Raw genomic sequence first — 19,284 nt, forward strand, 5'->3', positions numbered from 1 at the left:
TGTGGGTGCCTGTATGTTTTCCTGTATGTGTGTGGGTGTACTGGGGGGGTCACAGGGTTATAGCTACACCACAGCAGCTGGCCGGGTAATGCAGGCACATGGTTTATGGATTGATGGAGAGGTCAGGGTGCAAGCAGCACCGACCTGCTCAGCAACCAAAACGCACTGCCCTTCACATGATCAGGTGTGAGTGATCATCGACGCACTTGTGTGTGCATAGTGGGTATGCAGAAGGGAAAGACAGAACACTGTGGCTCTGTAGCTTTTGATGGGCCTTATCCATACACACTTATGAAACTACGCAATTAGGCACGGAACGCTAAAGGAGAGGGCTTGAAGAAAACATTTGAATACTAAATAAAAACCCCTAAGGTAACATACTAAAAAATTTTATAAATTGTTGACCATACATCTGATAGTACCTACTTGTTGATGTCTGTTTTGTGTTGGTATTTTTTTAATAAGAAAATTTCATCTTTAATAGAGAGAAGCACAGAGGGACAGAGACGAGAGAGAAAAGAGGGAAGAGAGACAGAAGAGAGGGGAGGGAGACATAAGTAGAGAGTATGAGCCAAAGGATGACTGCCTTATCCGTTAAAGTGGAGGCAGCGGGGTCGGGGTGGGTGGTCCGGTACCTGCACGCGTGCCTCGGTCAGCTTGGCCCGCTGCGCCAGCTCCTCGCGGGTGTAGATGTCGGGGTAGTGCGTCCGCTCGAAGGCCCGCTCCAGCTCCTCCAGCTGCTCCGCCGTGAAGGTGGTGCGACTCCGCCGCTGCTTCCTCTTCAGGGGCAGGTCCGGCTCTGACTCCACCTCCGAACCCTCGTCCGAGTGGCTCGCTGTAGCGGGATGGGGCACACGGTGTTAGGATATGGGTCTAGCAACGAGCCTTGAATCCATTTCTGAAGTTATTCGAAAAATGAAATTTGGAAAGTAAGGCATAGATCATTTGGGTGGAAACCTGACTTTTTATATGAATTAAATTACATAAATTACTGGCAGAGAGAAAAAAAAAACGCTTGTTTGATTCACACAAAACATTCATTCAACATTGAATTACTGCTCACACCCTTAATTCTGGCCCTTCCATAGGGTAAAAAAAAGAATATCTTCACTCTAAATGTATTGCCCCCCCATTCACAACACACTAACAGTGTTTTCTGTCCCTGCCCAACACCACCTATCACTTTTAAACACAAAGTGTCATTTTCACACTAGAGTCTCTGAAATTAATTACACTGTTTGAAGCTGTCAATACATATTTATTAAAATGTCACAGTCACTTCAAACTATTGTTGACAAATGCTCTGGATTTCCTCCTTTCATTTTTTCATTTAGTCATAAACCTATTAGCTTAACAAAGAGGGAACTTCACACAGAGCTGTTTAAAGTAGGTAAACACTGCATTGCCCTCACAGCTCACACTGTGGTGGATGCATTAGGATTCACTCGGGTCTCTCCCGAAGGAGGGGGAAACAAACCGAGGGAGAGGGAGCGCCAACCGCTCAAACGTGTGAACATGTTTGCCTCCCTTTCCTCTCCCTGTTTACTTTGAATGACCTCCTCTGGGGCCCAGTGCCTTGCATCATGTGTGCAAACAGACTGCCATTGTGGGGGAATATTCCTTGCTTTTAAATAATCCCCTGGACAAGATTCCGAGGCGTTCGTGTGTGATTGGGCAGACAAAGCCTTCACAAAGGCCCAATTTTGATCCAGGCCAGAGGAGAAGCCCTTCTAGCATTGTGTCCTTCCTTACAAATTCAATTTTGCTCAAGCCGAGTGAGCCGCAATAATAATAATAATAAAAAAAAAAAAATAAAGCAACCCGTCTCCACGCAGGTGCATACTAATCTATTTGCTCAGTTTTACGTGGGAGAAAAAGCAGGGCCCTTTTGGAGGTAATTCAGCAGAAGAGGGCATGAATTGGTTGCCCCTAAGCCGCAAGCTCGGTACTGGTAACCGAAGCAGGGGACTTAGTCCATTAAAAAATGATTAGGGTTTTCAAACCAGCATGACAGGCAGCCATTGTCTGCGGACTCCGGCTTTTGAGTCTTTCACTGCCCCAGCGTCTGCTGCGGCCCTCGGCTGACTCCAACCCCTCACTCCTCCTCTCCCCCTGCATCGCATTTACAGAGGGCCAAAGGAAGGGGCAACCCCCCCCCCTCCTCTCCATCAAGCAGCACAGGTTTGAAAAAGGCCGAGGGACAGTGTTTAAAGTGCTGCTGGGTGCCTCTGATAACATATCTAACTGGACAGCTTTTGTGGGTCCTGTTTTATAGAGTGTTGTAATGCGTTGTGGGTTCCTTCAGTGACACAAAAAAGCTGCGGTGTGTAGTTTTGTATACAGTGTTTTAATACTCTGCTGGGAGGAGGCCCTCTACTGTTCAACGACAACAATAAAATACAAGAAACCCCAAATAGTTTGGGCCTCCTCAAGTGAAACTGATCCTCTTTCCCTTCTGTCTGCCCTTTCACGGAGCTCTGCCACACATTGCCAGTGGGGTTAACTTATGATGCATTAAAATCAAATTGGTAAAGAGATGCAAGTTAGAGCGAGAGCGAGCTCGGCTCTCCCCGCAAGGTTTTAGTGAAATGAGTTCTCAAGGCGCTTTGTCATCATAGCTTTTTTCATAAGAGCAAATTCTCCCACACGCTCTGCGCTGCCTCTCCTTTCTTCCCTCCCCTGCCCACCAGGGTTTCCGGGAAGCATAGGGTGATAGCAGGAAAAAGCCATTCCATGATTTTTTTCTGGGGTGCATCCAGAAGAGTTAAATCGGAAGAAGTGATTGGGGTGAATAAGGAGAACAGGACGGGGTGGGCCAAAGTATCCAAGCATTTAGAAAGTAAAATGATGAAGGGAAGAAGAAAAAAAAACAGAAAGGTTGAAGAGCAAGGAAAGGTGGGAAAGGCGGTAAAGGGGGGTGCCGGATAACGTGGGATATAGCAACAAGTGATAGGTTCAGATTTAAAGTTTTAATTAAAACACAGGAGTCACGGTACGAGGAATCCGTCTTTGCAGCCCGACCCCTGGAGCCCCTCAGGAAATGCTTTTGCCAGTTGCCAGTGTGAGCGTCTCGGAGCATTTCACAGGGATTTGAACTCTGGGAATGCTATAACGGACGCTGTCTCCAGGAGAATTCTTTATTACATTCAGATCAGCGGCACTGGGCAGATAGGGCGGCCGGAAAATAACAAACACATTGGTTTGCGCTTGTGCCTTTGTGTCTCCATTTTTAAGGAACTCGGCAATGGCGATCTGTAGAGCTTCTGAGAAGCTCATTTGTTGGTTTTTTTTTTTCAAAGTTTTGTTCTTGCATTTTTTTTTTGTTTTAAATCCGTTTTAAAAATGTATAAAATTGTTCTCTTATGCTGGTCAGAGAATTAATTGCGAAGTAGGCGTCCATTACTTTTATCATTTTATCACAAAAAAAGAGTAAAGAAAAAAGAAAACAAACTCGTGTTAAAACAAAACAAAGAAAAAGCACCCAGAGCAAACAATAGCAAGGCGTAATGGAAAGACAGAGGAAGAAAGACACACAGCCACTAAAGAGTGCAGAGCTGCCACTCCAATAGAAAAGCCCTCAGAAGTACTGTATCATGTTTACTGCAGGCCGGGGCGGAGCGATCCCCTTTTCTTCCCATTCTCTTCTTCCTTTTTTTATTTAGTAACTGCTAGGACGACACTCCATCATAGGCGCAGAGTTAATGGCAAATGACACTTTTACTTTTGTGAACCTCGGGATTTCTTTCTCTCTTTTTTTTTGAGTTATTTGGCTTCCCTTTGTTGGGCTGTAAGAACCAGCCTGTGGCTCAAGTCTATTCTGCCGATTTCCACGCTCCATCTGTGGAATCCCTCAAGCCTGCCTTTGCCCGCATTGAGGGCCTTGTCACCTGCCTGGCAGGGGTGCGGGAGACACAAAGAGGTCCGGAGAGGGGCTGCCGGGGGCTGAGGAGGGGCGGCTGAGGGGGGGGCTGCAGCGGGCCACAGCAGGGGGCTTCCCTAACCTTCCTCCACAGCCAGGAGGGGAGCATGGGAGCACCTGAAACCCAGGGAGGGAGGGGAGACAGAGCGCGGGGGGGGAGGGGGAAACAGGCTCTGTTGTTCTCTTATTTAAATTTACCTCTCCCCTCCATCACTTCAATTTACTTCACTTCACTACTCTCTTTCTCCGCGCCCATCTCTCTTTCTCTCCGAATTTATGCTCGTTTATGGATGAGTTTTGAGACGCTGTACCATGGTCAATACAAATCACAGGGAAAGAAAGTGACAGGGATGGATCTGCGGAATTCCCACACATTTTTGTCAACTAATAACATGGTAGAAACTCAGCTCACAGAGAATGGCCGTAACTTACTCATACAAAACTTTAACATGAGAAACATCATGTCAGCATACTCTTATCTTGCAGGGAGTAGATGTGCACACAGCTGTGGCATCAAGGAGAGATGGACATCATACAATGTTGCCAACTGTATGATCACCGCACAGGAAAATTTATTTTGATATCATGATCTTTTAAAATGACTTACAGCTTCCCTACTGGGCTTGAAGAAACTTTAAAACGCACAAATATTTTCTCCTTTTAAAACACACACAGCAATTTCCTTTCCTTGATTCAGAGCGCTGAGATTTTTGTGCCTTCCCAGATGCATTTTTTAACTGAGGGATGCCCTTTCCTCTGGATAAAGGGCAGTCCAGGCCTGTTCTTTCGCTGACAGAGTGGTCAGTGAGACATGCTCCAACAGTGCCCAGCTGGGGCGCTGTCTCTTACAAAGGCATACCCAAGATGGGGCAGAGTGTCCCGCGCCTGCACGGCCTCCCCCCTGCCGCCGCTGCCGTGGAGCGAGCCTTTCTCATGTGCATCCTCTCCCCCCCCCAGGCAACTCTGTCTCTCAGCGAGGGGGCCGCTAACAGGAACAACCCCCCCCTCCCTTTCCTCAAATCTGACAGCTCCTGGGCTCCTGAAAAACGGTGCAAATCGGCTCTGACACTGTACAAGTCCCCACGCGCGCCGTCTCGCAGCCCCCCGGCTAATCAGCCCCATCATTTCCCAGCTCCGTGCCCCCCGTTCACAGGAGGGAGACCCACACAAGACCCACACACAGCCCCCCGGCTAATGAGCCAGAGACCCCACAGCACTGCACTCACTCAGTTGCGGGGGAGAGGCATCCACGCCACCCCTGGGTCACCTCTCACTGCACACACCCTCTCTGTGGTCTCTTTCCCATTTTCAGACCCCAGAAACAGGAGGACGTTATACACCAAGAATGAGCCCCACTGAGCCCCAAATAGCTCCAATCTCTGTTTTTACAAAGAAGCAGAAGAGAGACACACACAAAGTACACGCAGCCTGACGCTCAAGAGTCAACTACTCAGTCACTGTTTAGCACACACTTCTTTGCTCACACCAATCGAAAGGACAGCGGGAGATAAACCAGACTTCCACTCGGCGGTACTCCACAGGAGAGTGGAAGCTCAGCCGTGCTCTCCCTCATTCATTCACAGGAACGAAAAGTTCAGTTGTGCCCTCCTTCATTCGTTCATGCTCTCTCTCTCACTCATTCACAGAGGGATTTGCACACTGCCTCTTGCTCCTTTCACTGCCGTGCAACTTCTCCCTCCGCCAGCAGTTGAGGGAAAGAGGTGCTTCTCTCTGCTAACAGTCTAAACTGATGAGGCAGTTTCTGTTTCTTGTGACTCGCTGAGACAAAGGCGACCAGGACTCCTAACCAAGGCCCACAGCACGGTAGATAAACCAAAAATTACAATTAAAATGTTGGCAGCACTGGTGCGCTGAGTGAAATGGAACAAGTGCAGTTATAACATTAACTCTAGGGCACATATGGGGCCATTTGGAGCTTTTACAACTTTTTGGTGGATAAAACTTTCTCTGTGGCCATTGCAGTGCATTAAGTTAAATCCATAAAACCTTTATAAGAATGTACACTTTATCATATCTTTATGTTGAGCACCGAACTAACAGAAACAATTTTCCATACTTAGAAAGTTTAAGATTTCAATAAACTGTGCGGTCACTTAAAACCCCTTAAACAAACGTTCACAATACAAAGGAGTGAGTCTTCTTTCTTTGGCATCGCACATGCACTCAAATCAAATTATATACGCCGTATACGTCTCTGTGTATATAAATGCATATCTTCAATGTTTAATTCATAACTAAACATTCAGAATTTCCCAGTGCTTCCAAAAACTCTTTGTACTGTTAACCAATTCAGCTTGCTTATCTACGTACAGACACACCATCTGTATGCTAGTCACACCAGCTCCCCTGTCATATGCAGATGTGGTCCAAAAAAGAATACAGACCTGAACGCTCAATCCAGCAAAAACATTAAACAGTTATAGCTACTGCGAGAGATTTACAGGCAAAACGTTTAGAGTGTGAATACAGCGCAGCCTGACAGCACCCGGCATGTTACTTTATACGATGCATCAAGTGGCCTCACAAAGAATTCTGTTTAATTTCCAAACGTATTGAGGAGAAACCTGGCCTTATTTACAGTACTGATCACCAGCCAAAACTTTACACCAGCCAAATCTGACCTCTTTTCCTCTTACAAAAAATGGCGGTAAAAGAGGAAGTTGCCTGAAAGAGACTTTGTTTTCTGAGAAACTAAATTAGGGGAAAAAGACGGTGGTGAGTAGACTAATCTAAATGGCCTGAATCTATTTCTCTCCCAGATAAAAAAAAAACTCAAACAGAGCCAGTGTGAGAAGGGTCCAGGCCTGACCATATGTGTTCTGTTTACGGCCCCGACAGAGGGGACGAGCAGCCCTTCCTCTGGGGGCAGTTAATGAAGAGGGTAATTGAGCTGGTGACATGTGTTCCCCAAACAAAACAAAAGGCAGAAGAGACAAATGAACAATTTATTTGTGCAGAGCGCGAGGCAGGCCCTTTCAGGGACCGGGGGACTAAGTGACTGACCGACTGCATAAAACAGTACATAGAAGCCCAGCAGATGTATGTGGAATAATGGTTAACTGACAGCTTATGGGCCCATCTGCACCCAACATTTTGTTAAAAGGAGGAGGGGTGGGGGGAGGACTCACTTGACTTGCTAAGGAGCCCCGACCCCTACAGCTGCCCAAGAGTGAGTGAGTGTGTGTGAGTGTGTGAGTGTGTGTGTGTGTGTGTGTGTGTCTGTGCCTGTGTGTGCGTGCGTGTGAGTGTGTGTCAGAGAGTGAGCAGAACGGATAAATCATTACCTAATCTAGCTCATACTCCGAATGACAAAAAGCCATAAACAGTTACACTGGGATATTATGTTGGCCCAGCGTGGGGCAGGTCCTATTCATTTACACCGAGGCTGTGACTGTTTCGCTGTGGCAGCCCCCGAGGCGGGACAATGCAGAGGCACGTAGCTCACACTGAGACAGACAGACAGGCCACCGTTGCCGCACGTCCACCCTCTCAGTCACACTCCAGGTGCAACAAAGCTACGGATACCCACTCTCCTCTATTTTTCACATCGCTTACTTTGTTTTTTTTTTTCAAATGAAATTCAAGGCTACAAAACAGCCTAATCATCCACATCGGGTCAACACTGTCCACTAAATGAAATGTTGAGATAATAATAGCTACCACAAAGCCTTGCAGTCTATGTTTAGTTTCCATGGTCTGCAAAGATTAGACTGTGGCTTAAACATCTCCCAGTCAGTCCCACCCTGCCTCAAGGAGCTGCTGAGTTTAGCACAGCAACACCCAGACGGGAATGCAGAAAGTGCAAAGAGCTTGTCAAGCTGGAGAAGAAAAATAGCCCTGCATTCATAAAATCTTCTAGGCATTCCTTAATTCACCACATTTTTCTCCTTGATCAAATAGCTCTTAAACCAATAAAACACAACTTTACTCCACTTACTCTAAATGTAACACTCTCATGGTGTCTTTTTTTCTTGTTTTCCCCAAGTAAGTTCTTTTTTTTTTTTCAACAAAAGTAGCAGGAAGTTGTTACCTGTCATCTTTAACCAAATGTGATTTTAACCCTCACTTCCTGGGTTGATAGACAGTGACCTTATGTTGCCCTCTGACCTGGCCTATGCATTGCCCAAACCTAACATAAAACTGGACACAAACTGGCAATCCACCTCCAATGGTTAACTACAGTATTATCTGATATATTGCCCTGATTCAATAATGTAGCAAAGATAAGCCTGGCGTATTTGCTGTGTATTATTTATTTGTATCTATTTAATTCTCACATTCTTCAAAAAAGTAATGTTTTCTAACTCACTGCCTCAGGTTCATACCGCATTTCCATGGTTGTGCTGTTTAGGCTTTTCTCAGCTTGTAGTTTTACATATGCTCAGTGCACAAAAAAGTAATTATTCCATAAAAGTAGTATTTCCTATTCTCAATGTCTGTTTTATCTGACTATTTTTGTACTATATCCCCTCCCAAAACCATTTTATCTTTTTTATTTTTTCAACATTTAGATTGTTTAGAGCAATCTAACACATTCTCAAAAAAATTACAAAGTAAATATAGGTCCTTAAATAATAAAATGCATTTTCTGCATTTCTTTCAAAATACAGGAAATATTTTGATTTCTAATTATGAAACATGCTGAGCAAGAAATGTAAGCTGAACTTTACATTACACAAAATAATTTTTAGAAGACTAAAAATTATTGCCCAAATATTTGGTATGGTTGAGTGCAAGAATATCTGAAATGGTGGCACTGGTTTTAATAAATTGGCTTTTTAAAACCAGTCCCACCAGTTTTACTTTTTTAAGATGTGACCCTGAAAAAGTGCTTAATGATCACTTTTTTCTTCGTTTATACCATCTTTTTTTCTCCGTTTTAATGGACAACATAATTCCTCGCTTTACGGTACCAGTGTTTCCCAGGGTAATTAGATAACATTACTCAGTTTAAGAGGGAGGCTCTTCAAGTTAAGTGATTGACAGCTTGCTGTCTGGCTTTCATCATTTAACTATTTCATTTTGTTGCTTTTGCCTTTCCTCACCCTACACCCCCCCCCCCCATCCTCTTGCAAAAAAACAACCTTTACCCCCCCTCCTCCTTCTTCTTCATTCCGCGCAGTTTTGCTTGGCTAATACTTCCAACAAATAAAGAGTGCTTTTCTATAGAAGCTATTCTCCTTGACCTTCGCTTGCCCATTTTCTTTCACTCACTTCAAACTGTCTTGCGGAGCGTCGTCTGAATGTGGCGAGTCCATCACCACTGAAGGGGCCGTCCAAGAGCGCGCCCTGAATCCCTCACTTCAAAGATGGGCTGCATTCATTAATTGCCCTTTGAATTGATATCAGAGGGTCACAATACGGGTGCGAAAAGAGAAAGAGGCTTTAATGAAGCATAGAGCCACCATTCATTTGCAGATAACCATGTTTTTATGCTTGGATAGTCATCATGCGCTGGAGAAAAAAAAAAAACTTTTGAGAAGAGGAAGAGGAGAAAGGGAAGAAGATAGAAAGAGTGAAACAGTTAGGAAAAAGTGATTTTTACACCCTTGTGCATAGGGGGAAAGTAAAATCTGACCCGAAGAGAAGTTTTTGTTCAACGATCATATGTTCAAGGCAACAGCATTTACTTATGCTACCAAATCCTCAGTTGATACAAAGTAATGATAAGAGGACATAATTACAGACAGCATTAAGCCAATAATATTAAAATGATAAATCAAAAAAGTTTCTTTGAAACATTCTGCTATTCCATGAGAACTCTTGAAGTAGGGTTCTACGGAAGTCTTTGACAGAAACTTGGTTGTTCTATATGAGAAAATAAAAATAAAGTCCAGGGCTATTATTTGGTTGGACATATCAAGCAGTCAAAAACACTCAAATATTTTAAGAGATTGTTTACTTGGTTTGGTATACCTAATTAAATATTTTCTTTCATTGTAAATGACTTATTCAGAGTGTCCAGAATTTCACATGTTCACATATGCATGTTAAATGATAATAATTGATAACTTTTCACAGAACAGCCAATGGTTTCCTTTAAGCCTCATAATATAGCATGGTAATCTGACTCAAGGTAAATTCTTTTGCTGGTTGTTCGCAAGAGTTAACCTCTGTCCATGAAATCAAATACAAGAAATGGTGTGGTTGCTTTCCCAGGAATTTTATTTCTGCATTTGCTGCAGCGGAGCCAAGGCCGTGGCATGCAATCTCGCCAAAGTGGAGTATATTGCCTCTCTCTATTTTTTAATGTCCACAAACTGAGCAAGTGGCCAGTTTACATCCTGGTTACATCCACACCTCCTGGGGGCTCTCTTTTAAACAAATGTTTTAAATTTACAAATTAAACATGTCAAAAAACTGCTCCCCCTACTACTACACTCACACGCCACACCAACCAGTAAACCCCCTACTCCACCTCCCAACGCCCTTCTCTCTCTCTCCCTGGCATATTTCCAGTGTGCCCAGATAAAAAATTCTATTGAGCGCTGTCCTTGCCTAAATAGTGGGGAGCCAGTTCCTCACTTTATTTACACAAACAAAGTCCTGCTCAGTTTCTTTGACAAAGGCAGCTAAATCTTTTTGCCCTTTCATGTTTTGTCAGCACTTGATTCCTTTTGTCCCCTGGCTATTTGCCTGGCCCAGGACAATGAGGGAGGAAGAATGGCAGCAGATTGTTGGAATGCTCCTCAATAAACCTAATTATGACATGTTGACTGCCTTCACCATGGCAGGTTCGAAAGATCCAGGCTTATTCAATTAGCCTTTCCAGGATTCCCTTTCAAAAATAAAGTTATCCCATTGACTGTTTGTATTTCAGAGAGGTATTTTTTGTGTCTGGTATAAATGGAAATCCACAAGACCAAGCTCACTCTCTTCAGTAACTCTAGCTAATTTTAATTAACTAAACGAGGTTAAAAAGATAAGCAGTATGATGTGGTGTAGGGGGAAAGGGGTTGGTTGGTGTGTTTATAAATGATTAGCTCTATTTTGGGGGGTAATTAAGACAATTTCTCTCTTTGGATATTGGCATGAGGTACAATAGGCCCTGCTGCCCCTTGCATTAAAATGTTTCTGATGTATATGCAGGAGCAATGCCAAAGTGAAAAAGTTAGCACTGGGATTGAACAGGCATATCTTTTGTGTGTGAAACTCTTTTTGGCATGGTAAAGGTTGTTAGTTTTCTACCCATGCCAAGACTTGCTGTAGATATGAAAATAATCAAATAAACAAACACTGACCATATTCACGTTAGTGCCAGAATAGGAAATGGCCCGAAACATGATTCTCTCAAATTCGTTTTTTTTCCCCATCGGTCAATTTATTAGTCCATTTCCGAGTATTGACCGGATTCATTTGTAATCTGAATACTTCCCTTAGCCTATACACGCGCTTCAATGTGGCGCATACATTTTCCAATGAAGTGGATGTAAAATTAAAGTTTACAAGAAGTAGCTGTTGCATTGCTCACGCGCATCCTACTGACGCTGCAAAGTACCTGCCGTTTCCCATCACGCAGGCGAACTTCAGGTTCCCCTCAGAGCCTGAACTGTTTTCCCAGACAAATAAATCTAAATGAGCTGGCTTTGATCTCGGCACTTGAGGGAATCCGACAATAGATTTTCAACAACAAGGGGCAGAGCTACTGGCCCCTTTTCGCACAACAATAGCCTCGGCAAACACTTACTTAATCAATATTTGGCCAGCGAAAGTAAAAACGTCCTTTTCAGATTTTAATTCAGAGTTGTAAAACAACTTCACAGGAGAGCCCAAGGGACAGAGTGGGACACAACTGCCGTAATGGAACACTCTTCTCAATGGGAATTGTATATTTCGCTGCCTTAGGTCATAACAGTCCCAAGTTACATTCTCTTTGGAGTCGACTGCGCAACCAGGCCTAGGTAAGTATTTAACGTGGAATGATAAGTCATGCATACGTTTCGTCAACGTCTCCAACGCTTTACTTAAATCATAAATCTATGTGCTTTTGAAATTGTAGCAAATGCCTTCTTGCCTGTTGCTCTAAATGCCATCAGGCTAAAGTGATAGCCTATAACATAAGTGATATTTTCAATACCGACAAATAAAAGACAACGCCATGCAGCTGGTCCTTTCGAAGGTTTTGAAAGAATTGCTACAACAGTAAGATACAATGTTTCCACTTAAGGTAATAGAGGTGTATCATAAAGCCGTTAGCTTTAGGCCTGACAATATTTTGCCCGTCGTGTATTCTCCTGTCTGACGGAGCTGGTAAGATTTGATTTACTGCAGCTTGTTAAGAACAATTTGCCCCCGAATTGACAAGAGGCCTAAACGCAGCCACGGATCACTTCCCTTCACTGTTTACCGATCTGCCTCATGAGAATGCAGTAGTCAAGCTGTCACTATTTGGGTAATGTTGGGTAAGGCATACCGTGAGTTTAACTTGCGGTTTTCTGATTGCGTTTTTAAAATAAATCTCATAATGTTTCATATGTCACGGATGAATGCGAATAAACATCTATGATTCACCGAGACACTACTTATTTTGCTTTGACATGAAAGTATTCACAAAAATCACAGTTTAAATGGATTGTTCCTTCATCTCCGCGAACAATTCTTTAGCAATTCTTAACATATCCACGCAGCGACGAAGTTTCGCTTCTGTGAATTTTGAATAAACTTATTCTGTTAAAAAAAAGAAAAGACCCACTAACAACACAGTATGTGCGCTGTCATAAAAAATGATTCATCAAGCAATTCTAGGGCTGTACCGAGGGATTAAGAAGTAAAAAGTAAATATGTATATATTATATACATTGGGACGTAAATCTTCCGGTCTGCCCATCACCTTTTGTAAATTTTGAATGAAGTTAAAATAACTTGTTGCATACAGCCCTCAAAATCGCCTTATGAACCACGTCCGCAGTCTCGACGAATACAGATACATCATAGATAGCGCAACAAGTTCTTAATTGAGTATTTACATGCAAATATGACTCTCCGCGCGCGTGTCATATACGATGCTTTATTTAATTCCATTAAGGCATGGAGAAAAGTGGAAGACAAAAATGACGATTCGGTAAGGACGCCTAGAGTTTTTAAGATCTAGTTGGAGAACTGACTTGCTTTTGTTCGCGGTGGCTGCTCTCCTGAAAAAAATGGGTACAGATATTAAACGAATGCGCGCCGCAGGCAGAGAGAGAGAGAGAGGAAAAGGGGCGGGTTCGGTCCCGAGATGAAAGTGAGAAGAAATAAAAGGCTCGATTTAATCCGCTTGAAGAGATTTTCAGTTCGCGGGGTGTGCATGATGGGTGAATATTGTAGCAGTGCGCATGACGAGGGCGAATCCATTGTGACCGAAGCTCGAGGCCAGCGCGATTCTCGGGGGAAAACATTGGTGTCTATTCACAGGAGAAGTCTTTAATACACTCTCCCGATCATTAAATGTCACATAGCTCAGCATCAGAAACATTTAGAAGACCCAATTAATGTTAAAGAGGGCCAGGAGAGGGTATTATAGAATTAATACAGATAATCCTAACAGGAACAAGTCTTCATCTTATTAGCTGATATTGCATGCACAACTTTGGTGTTTTGTATTATTATTATTATTATTATTATTATTATTATTATTATTATTATTATCACCATCATCATCATTATTATTATTAACAACTACAAAAATCATATCAACACCAGCAGCAATACCATTTATACAAATAATAATAACTTTGTTCCTGGTGCTTTTAAACTAGTTCTCAAAAAAGTAATAAGGAGCTCAAAAAAAGTAATAAGGAGCTCCACGTAATTACTCCCAGTCTACCTGAAGAATGCAAAATGTCTGTCTTGAATAATTATTTTAGTTTAAGTTAGTCAAGTTATTAAGTTAGTTTTCAGTTTTGAGCGTTTGTTTTCCTTTTCACTGGCTAGTAAATCTCATTCAGTAAATAATCTATTTTTTTGTCCTAGTTCTTGTAATATCTCTGAAAATATAGTTGGAAAATAGCCTAACTGAGTCGTGTTCAACTGTAAAAAATGTCAAGTTTTATCCAACGTAATATGCGAGAGAGAGAGAGAGAGAGAGAGAGAGAGAATGGTTTCAATTGTAATTTTGAATGGCAGTCGGCATCTTTAGACGACCTAAAAGGCTCCAAAAGAAACATTTTGTAGGTGAAAACGGCCATTTTTCCACGGTGCACAGTCTATAAAACTGCTAGGAGCTGCGGCTATTCGCGATCGCTGAATAATTCATCCCTCATTGCAAGCTCATAATGTCTTTTCTCAGCCTTTTGTTGGGGCGCTTTCTCTTCTTTTCTCCCTGAATTATAAAAAGGTTGCCTTCTTTTGTTCCGGCCAAGCTGCTGCTAGGCCCGGTTTTGTTCGCGCGAAGCCGAAGTGTGAGTTTCAATGGACTCTCTCGCCTTTGTCTCCCAAGTTCATCCCCAAGTGTCTGATTGTGTACGCAAGAGCTGTCTTTGTATAGGATGGAACAGTTGTACAAATGTTTGATCAACTCATTTGGGACTTTTTGTCTCCCCACCCCCTCCCGGCTTGTTTTTAAAAATATTTGTACAGTAGGCAATTAGCCTCAGGAGCCATTAGAGGGCAAAATAAATGTGGTTAAATTCCGAACTTTCATGAACTCATAAAATTTCGAACTTTCTGTATTCATTTTGTTGCGCCGTAGTCGATTAATATTCCCTTACGTTGGCACCATTGAGGAATCATAGCATTTTATTAGTTTGTCATCAATATTTGTTTGGAATTAGCTTTAAGCCATTTTGACTCGCAAAGTATACCCCTTATGTTAATCCACAGTGAAAAATTAAGTTTGCGTGTTCAATTTTAACTTGTATTCCATGTGCAAGAGAGCAGCAGTGTGTGGTAACATATAGTCACGCGATAATTAATCATTGTTATTATCGATTTTGTTGTTGTTTTGCTTGGAACTGTTGGTAACAGTATTAATGACAATTCAATTATTGAACTCTGTAATTGGTCCTGATACGCTAAACTATTTTGCATGGCATAAAACTTTACGGTTTAACAACCTCTGGAGCAATTGCGATAGCAATTCACTGAATTCAGACTGAAGCATAGATAGCTATGTTTTTTAAAGCAATGTACAAAATATACTGTATATGCTATAATATATATACAACCCATCTATTTAAACGCTGTATGTAATAAAATTGCACACTTTTAATCCATTTGGATGTGTATTTGGTAGGTCTCTGATGACACCTAACGTTGCTGTAATCGTTTAATGTAAGTTTTAAGTAGCAGGCACGTTAATAGCCCAGTTATCACTCGAACGTCGTTTAAGCCGCTGGGGGCCTTCTTCACTCCAGCGAGAGAAATCATCAACAGGTCTCGTGCAGGCATAGTGGTATATACACTTATGCGGGCCTTTGAAGAGAACTCCGCACGCACGAACACACACACACACACCCGCCCACCTGCTGTTTGAATTACTGTAGCACCTCATGGGAAACCCATTACCGTAAGATAAGGTCGATAAAAATACTTGACAAAGCCATATACTAACTACAACTTTGGACACACTTTCTCTTCACTTGATACCCCGAACAAAATGCTCTGGTGTTAGCCACACTAACTGGAAGTATAGTGTTTTGTGGTGTACAGTTGTTTTGTTGTAGTTTTTTTTAGAGGTTTACCTAATCGATGCATTTTTCACAGTAGGGTAGTTTTTCAGTTATTACGAACATCTACAGAATGACAATGTTGTTTAGTAGTACGCACCTTTATCACATACACTTTTGCTGACACAAAGAAAGAAGCACTGCGCTGAGCTCGAGTAACAATTAACAAAAATATTTAAGGTGGTCAATTTAGCAACTCCCGACGATGCTGTGTAAAACATACTTGCACATTCTTTAATGTCCTGAAACTGCTGTTGATTAGCGCCTGACTCCCTTTCGCCAAATATTTTGGACGTGGTGTTTTAATTATGATATGATCATTACGTTATGGATTCCAGTCTAATTTCTTAAGTGGTGACGGTTTCCACTCACATCTGTCTCCAAGAATCCCGTCGATGCTGTGTTTCGCCCTTCGCTCGTTGTCCTCCAACTCCTTCTTCTCAATTTCGTCCTCGTCGTCGTCGTCTTCACCTTTGCCTCCGAATTTACTTCGCATAATGCGACTGATTGAACTCACTTTTTAAAAGAAAACAAAAAGCAAACAAACAAATCAGTCAGTAAATATTAATGTAATAATAATGCATTGCACGTATGAAAAGAATACAAAATATTGGGAGATTTGTCGAAATGTGAAAATATGTTACTCGATCAAAATGGCTGATGATAAAAAACACCTGTTGATTGCTTATTTGTAATTCTTAATTTATTGTAAAAATCGTTTGCGTAAATCAGTTCTTCATTTTGAATATATACCTTAATGTTATCTGTAAATACGAATTGAATAAAAATAAATATTAACTTTAGAGGAAATAAAAAATAATTATTATTTTGAATCAAAACTTATGAATGATAAAAACACTTGTTGATGCTATTCTAATACCAGGCCTTCATTGTTGTTGTAAGCATACTTAGAACTGGGGGGTTAGCAAAGTTATTGAAGTAAGACAGGTCAAATAATAAACCATATTTTGTGAATTACAAAAATGAGCTGCTTTGATTTTATCGTGTTCAATGTTAGTGTGAATCTCGTCAAAACAGGTTATTTAGTAATATCAAGCCATATTTGTTGCAAAAGTAAAATGCAGAACACGCGTCTGTAAGAAAGAAGTAAAAAAAGTAGAATAGAAAATAACAATTACAATAATCATTGCAATAACAATGACAATTACGTTTTGATTATAATGTGTTTATTGTAATTATGATGATCACAGTTGACAATTCGGTTACGTGTGCTTCATGTGTTCCTCGTAAATTAATGAGCTTAATAATGTAAAAAAAATAATGTGTGTGGGCCTATGTCTTAATATATGTATATGCATATTATTGTCATTGCAGTTATTATAATTACATTGCGTGTTTGTTAAAGGTAGATTACGTAATATACCTGACGGGACGGTATTTCTGTCACATATTCCATCTTTCAGTAATTTATCCCGAATTTCCCAGCTGAACATTCCCGGGTTGTCCCTCTTATACTCCTCGATTTTCTTCTCCACATCAGGCGTGGTTACCTGCTTTAAATGACAAGATTGTGATTGTGAAAATTAGAATTATGGATGTTTGACATTTAGAAGCTATAAAGCCTCCAAAACAAATATAGCGTCATACTTGGCTGGGCCGAAGGGGTCCAGATTTGCAAAACAGTTTTTAATATGAGAAGATGGGTCAAATCAAATACACTCCGCTGAGCTCATAGTAACTATTTATGGTTTCCTGGAGTATTTCTCTTGATTTTTCGTCCTAAGACCTGTTTCTCACCTTGGGTTTGCTTCCTCCGATGGCACCGGGCCGGATGGAGCCGGTCTCCTGGTACCTGCACAGGATTTTGGATACGCAGCCGTGAGAAACTCGCAGCTGGCGGGAGATGACGCACGGTCGGATGCCGTGGTGGGCCATCTCTACGATCTTGTGACGGATGTGGTTAGGCAGAGGTCGGCCGTTTATGAAAACTCCTCCAAGTTGGTTTACTCTGCCCTGACCTAGCGGGGTGGAAACTGGATAAAATATGACAAAGTTGTTGTTTTAATAACAATGGCAATAACGGTAATATTTAAGATAATGTTGAGTTATGCACGCTCTCTTGAAATTTCAAGAAAACATTTGAAACTTCTAAACATCAAAATCGTTCAGGAAAAAACACAATCTCAATAACATTTGGTCTCATTCAACTGCGCAGTTGATTTCTTTGTCTTTGTAGTATTTACAACAACATCGAAAGCTTATTTAGAGGCATGGCCACGGGCCTTGGATGTATTAAATATATTATTATTGTTACCCATAAAATAAAGTGATACTTAAAATTCGCCTGACCGTGCGGAAAAGATTAATAATATCAAAAATTGTTAGTTCATTGGAACAGTTTTTCAACACTTCAATCACACAGACTGCAAATCTGCAAAACTATTTAAAATTAAATGCAAGACGTGAACTTCAAAACTTTTTCACAAAGACACGAAGAACGCAAAAAATGTAAACATCTGTTGATGCCGTTATTTTACAATGTTGAGTGTGGCAGATGCGCTGCACATGTGTAAGAATACTTCAAGCCCAGAAAAAGTGAGAAAATGTGCATGCTTGCTTTTGATTAATATGCAATGAAGATTTAGATGTATCCATAGACAAGCATAAGAGTTTTTATTTGAAATTATATGAATATTTTGAGTTTTAGCAATCACTGTGGAAAATAACCATTAGCTGTTGTAATAACAGAGAACAATGCTAGACATAACGTTTGCTGTCATGCAGTTTTTTTTTATTCTATTTATTTATGAATAGTTTACCTTCCAGAGGGAAACCGCTCCGCGGGTAGTTCTGGGCCAGCGTGGGGCGCATCATTCTGGGTACGGCCCCCGCTAATGCTGTCATGTCTCCACACACTCCAACTCTCTGGTGACCTTTCTTGCAGGACGGATACGAGGGAAAACCGGAGATGTAAAGTTATATAAAGTGAGGCGGCAAGTGGGAACGCTGTCCTTTATTCCAAACTGTCGATATTTGGCTTCGGTGGAGTAGCAATGCACTTCCTTGTCCTGGCAAATGATGTAATATCCCCTTTAAAGGTAAAAATGGTGAAAGTTATCAAAGTAGGTCGGTTAATGGGAACTCTTTGAAAAAGAAAAAGTATATGCGATGCTATATATTTCCAAGCGTCTGCGCGTAATATGTGACGAAGTGAGATGTGGCATCAGATAAACTTCACGGAACTGGCGCCGTTGTTGTTGTTGACACAGTTGAAGTGACTGAGGCGATGGGCAATAGTGGAACATTTATTAGTTGCTGCACCCCTTGTTCCATCAGTGCTCCAGACCCTGTGATTGGCTTAGAGAAGGAATGTCCCGGTTTTTCAAAATCCTCAGTGATTGGCTGGGAGAGGAAACTTTCTTTTCCTGTGACTGGGTTTGAGTTGAGGGCGCTTTGACAGTGCGTGTGTGTGTGTGTGCGTGTGTGTGTGAAGATAGGCTATAATATGGAAATTATTGCATTGGCTTTGGGATATATCAATTTAACACTAATAGTAACTGCGAAAGTGTTGATTATACACGTGCGTAATCGCTGAAATCAGTAGCTACGTCGGTGGTAGACGTGAAAACGTTCGGTAGTATATTTAAGCATCCCGTGATTTAGGCAAAAATTGGCCCTAACTCTATATTATCAAAATTATGTTCAGTAATTGATATAGTGATGTCTTGAGAGACGTTG

General features: G+C 41.7%; 1 protein-coding gene across 3 annotated transcripts in view; it reads right to left on the minus strand.

Annotated features, from left to right (window-relative positions):
* The window catches only part of pax3b (paired box 3b), a 27,875-nt gene extending 9,072 nt beyond the window's left edge, over positions 1-18,803 (minus strand). For 2 of the 3 annotated variants that reach the window (XM_036536144.1, XM_036536146.1), the window contains exons 1-5: positions 18,366-18,803; positions 17,344-17,579; positions 16,970-17,099; positions 15,958-16,101; positions 636-835 (exon numbers count right to left, since the gene is read on the minus strand). In XM_036536144.1, the coding sequence (XP_036392037.1) occupies positions 636-835; positions 15,958-16,101; positions 16,970-17,099; positions 17,344-17,579; positions 18,366-18,450 (795 nt within the window). In that variant the 5' untranslated portion in view covers positions 18,451-18,803. The remainder of the gene's footprint in view (positions 1-635; positions 836-15,957; positions 16,102-16,969; positions 17,100-17,343; positions 17,580-18,365) is intronic. The other variant, XM_036536145.1, reaches the window with a different exon arrangement.
* Positions 18,804-19,284: the final 481 nt, after the last annotated feature.

The sequence above is a fragment of the Megalops cyprinoides genome, chromosome 9, assembly GCF_013368585.1.
Source record: "Megalops cyprinoides isolate fMegCyp1 chromosome 9, fMegCyp1.pri, whole genome shotgun sequence".
In the NCBI taxonomy this organism is placed as follows: Eukaryota; Metazoa; Chordata; class Actinopteri; order Elopiformes; family Megalopidae; genus Megalops; species Megalops cyprinoides.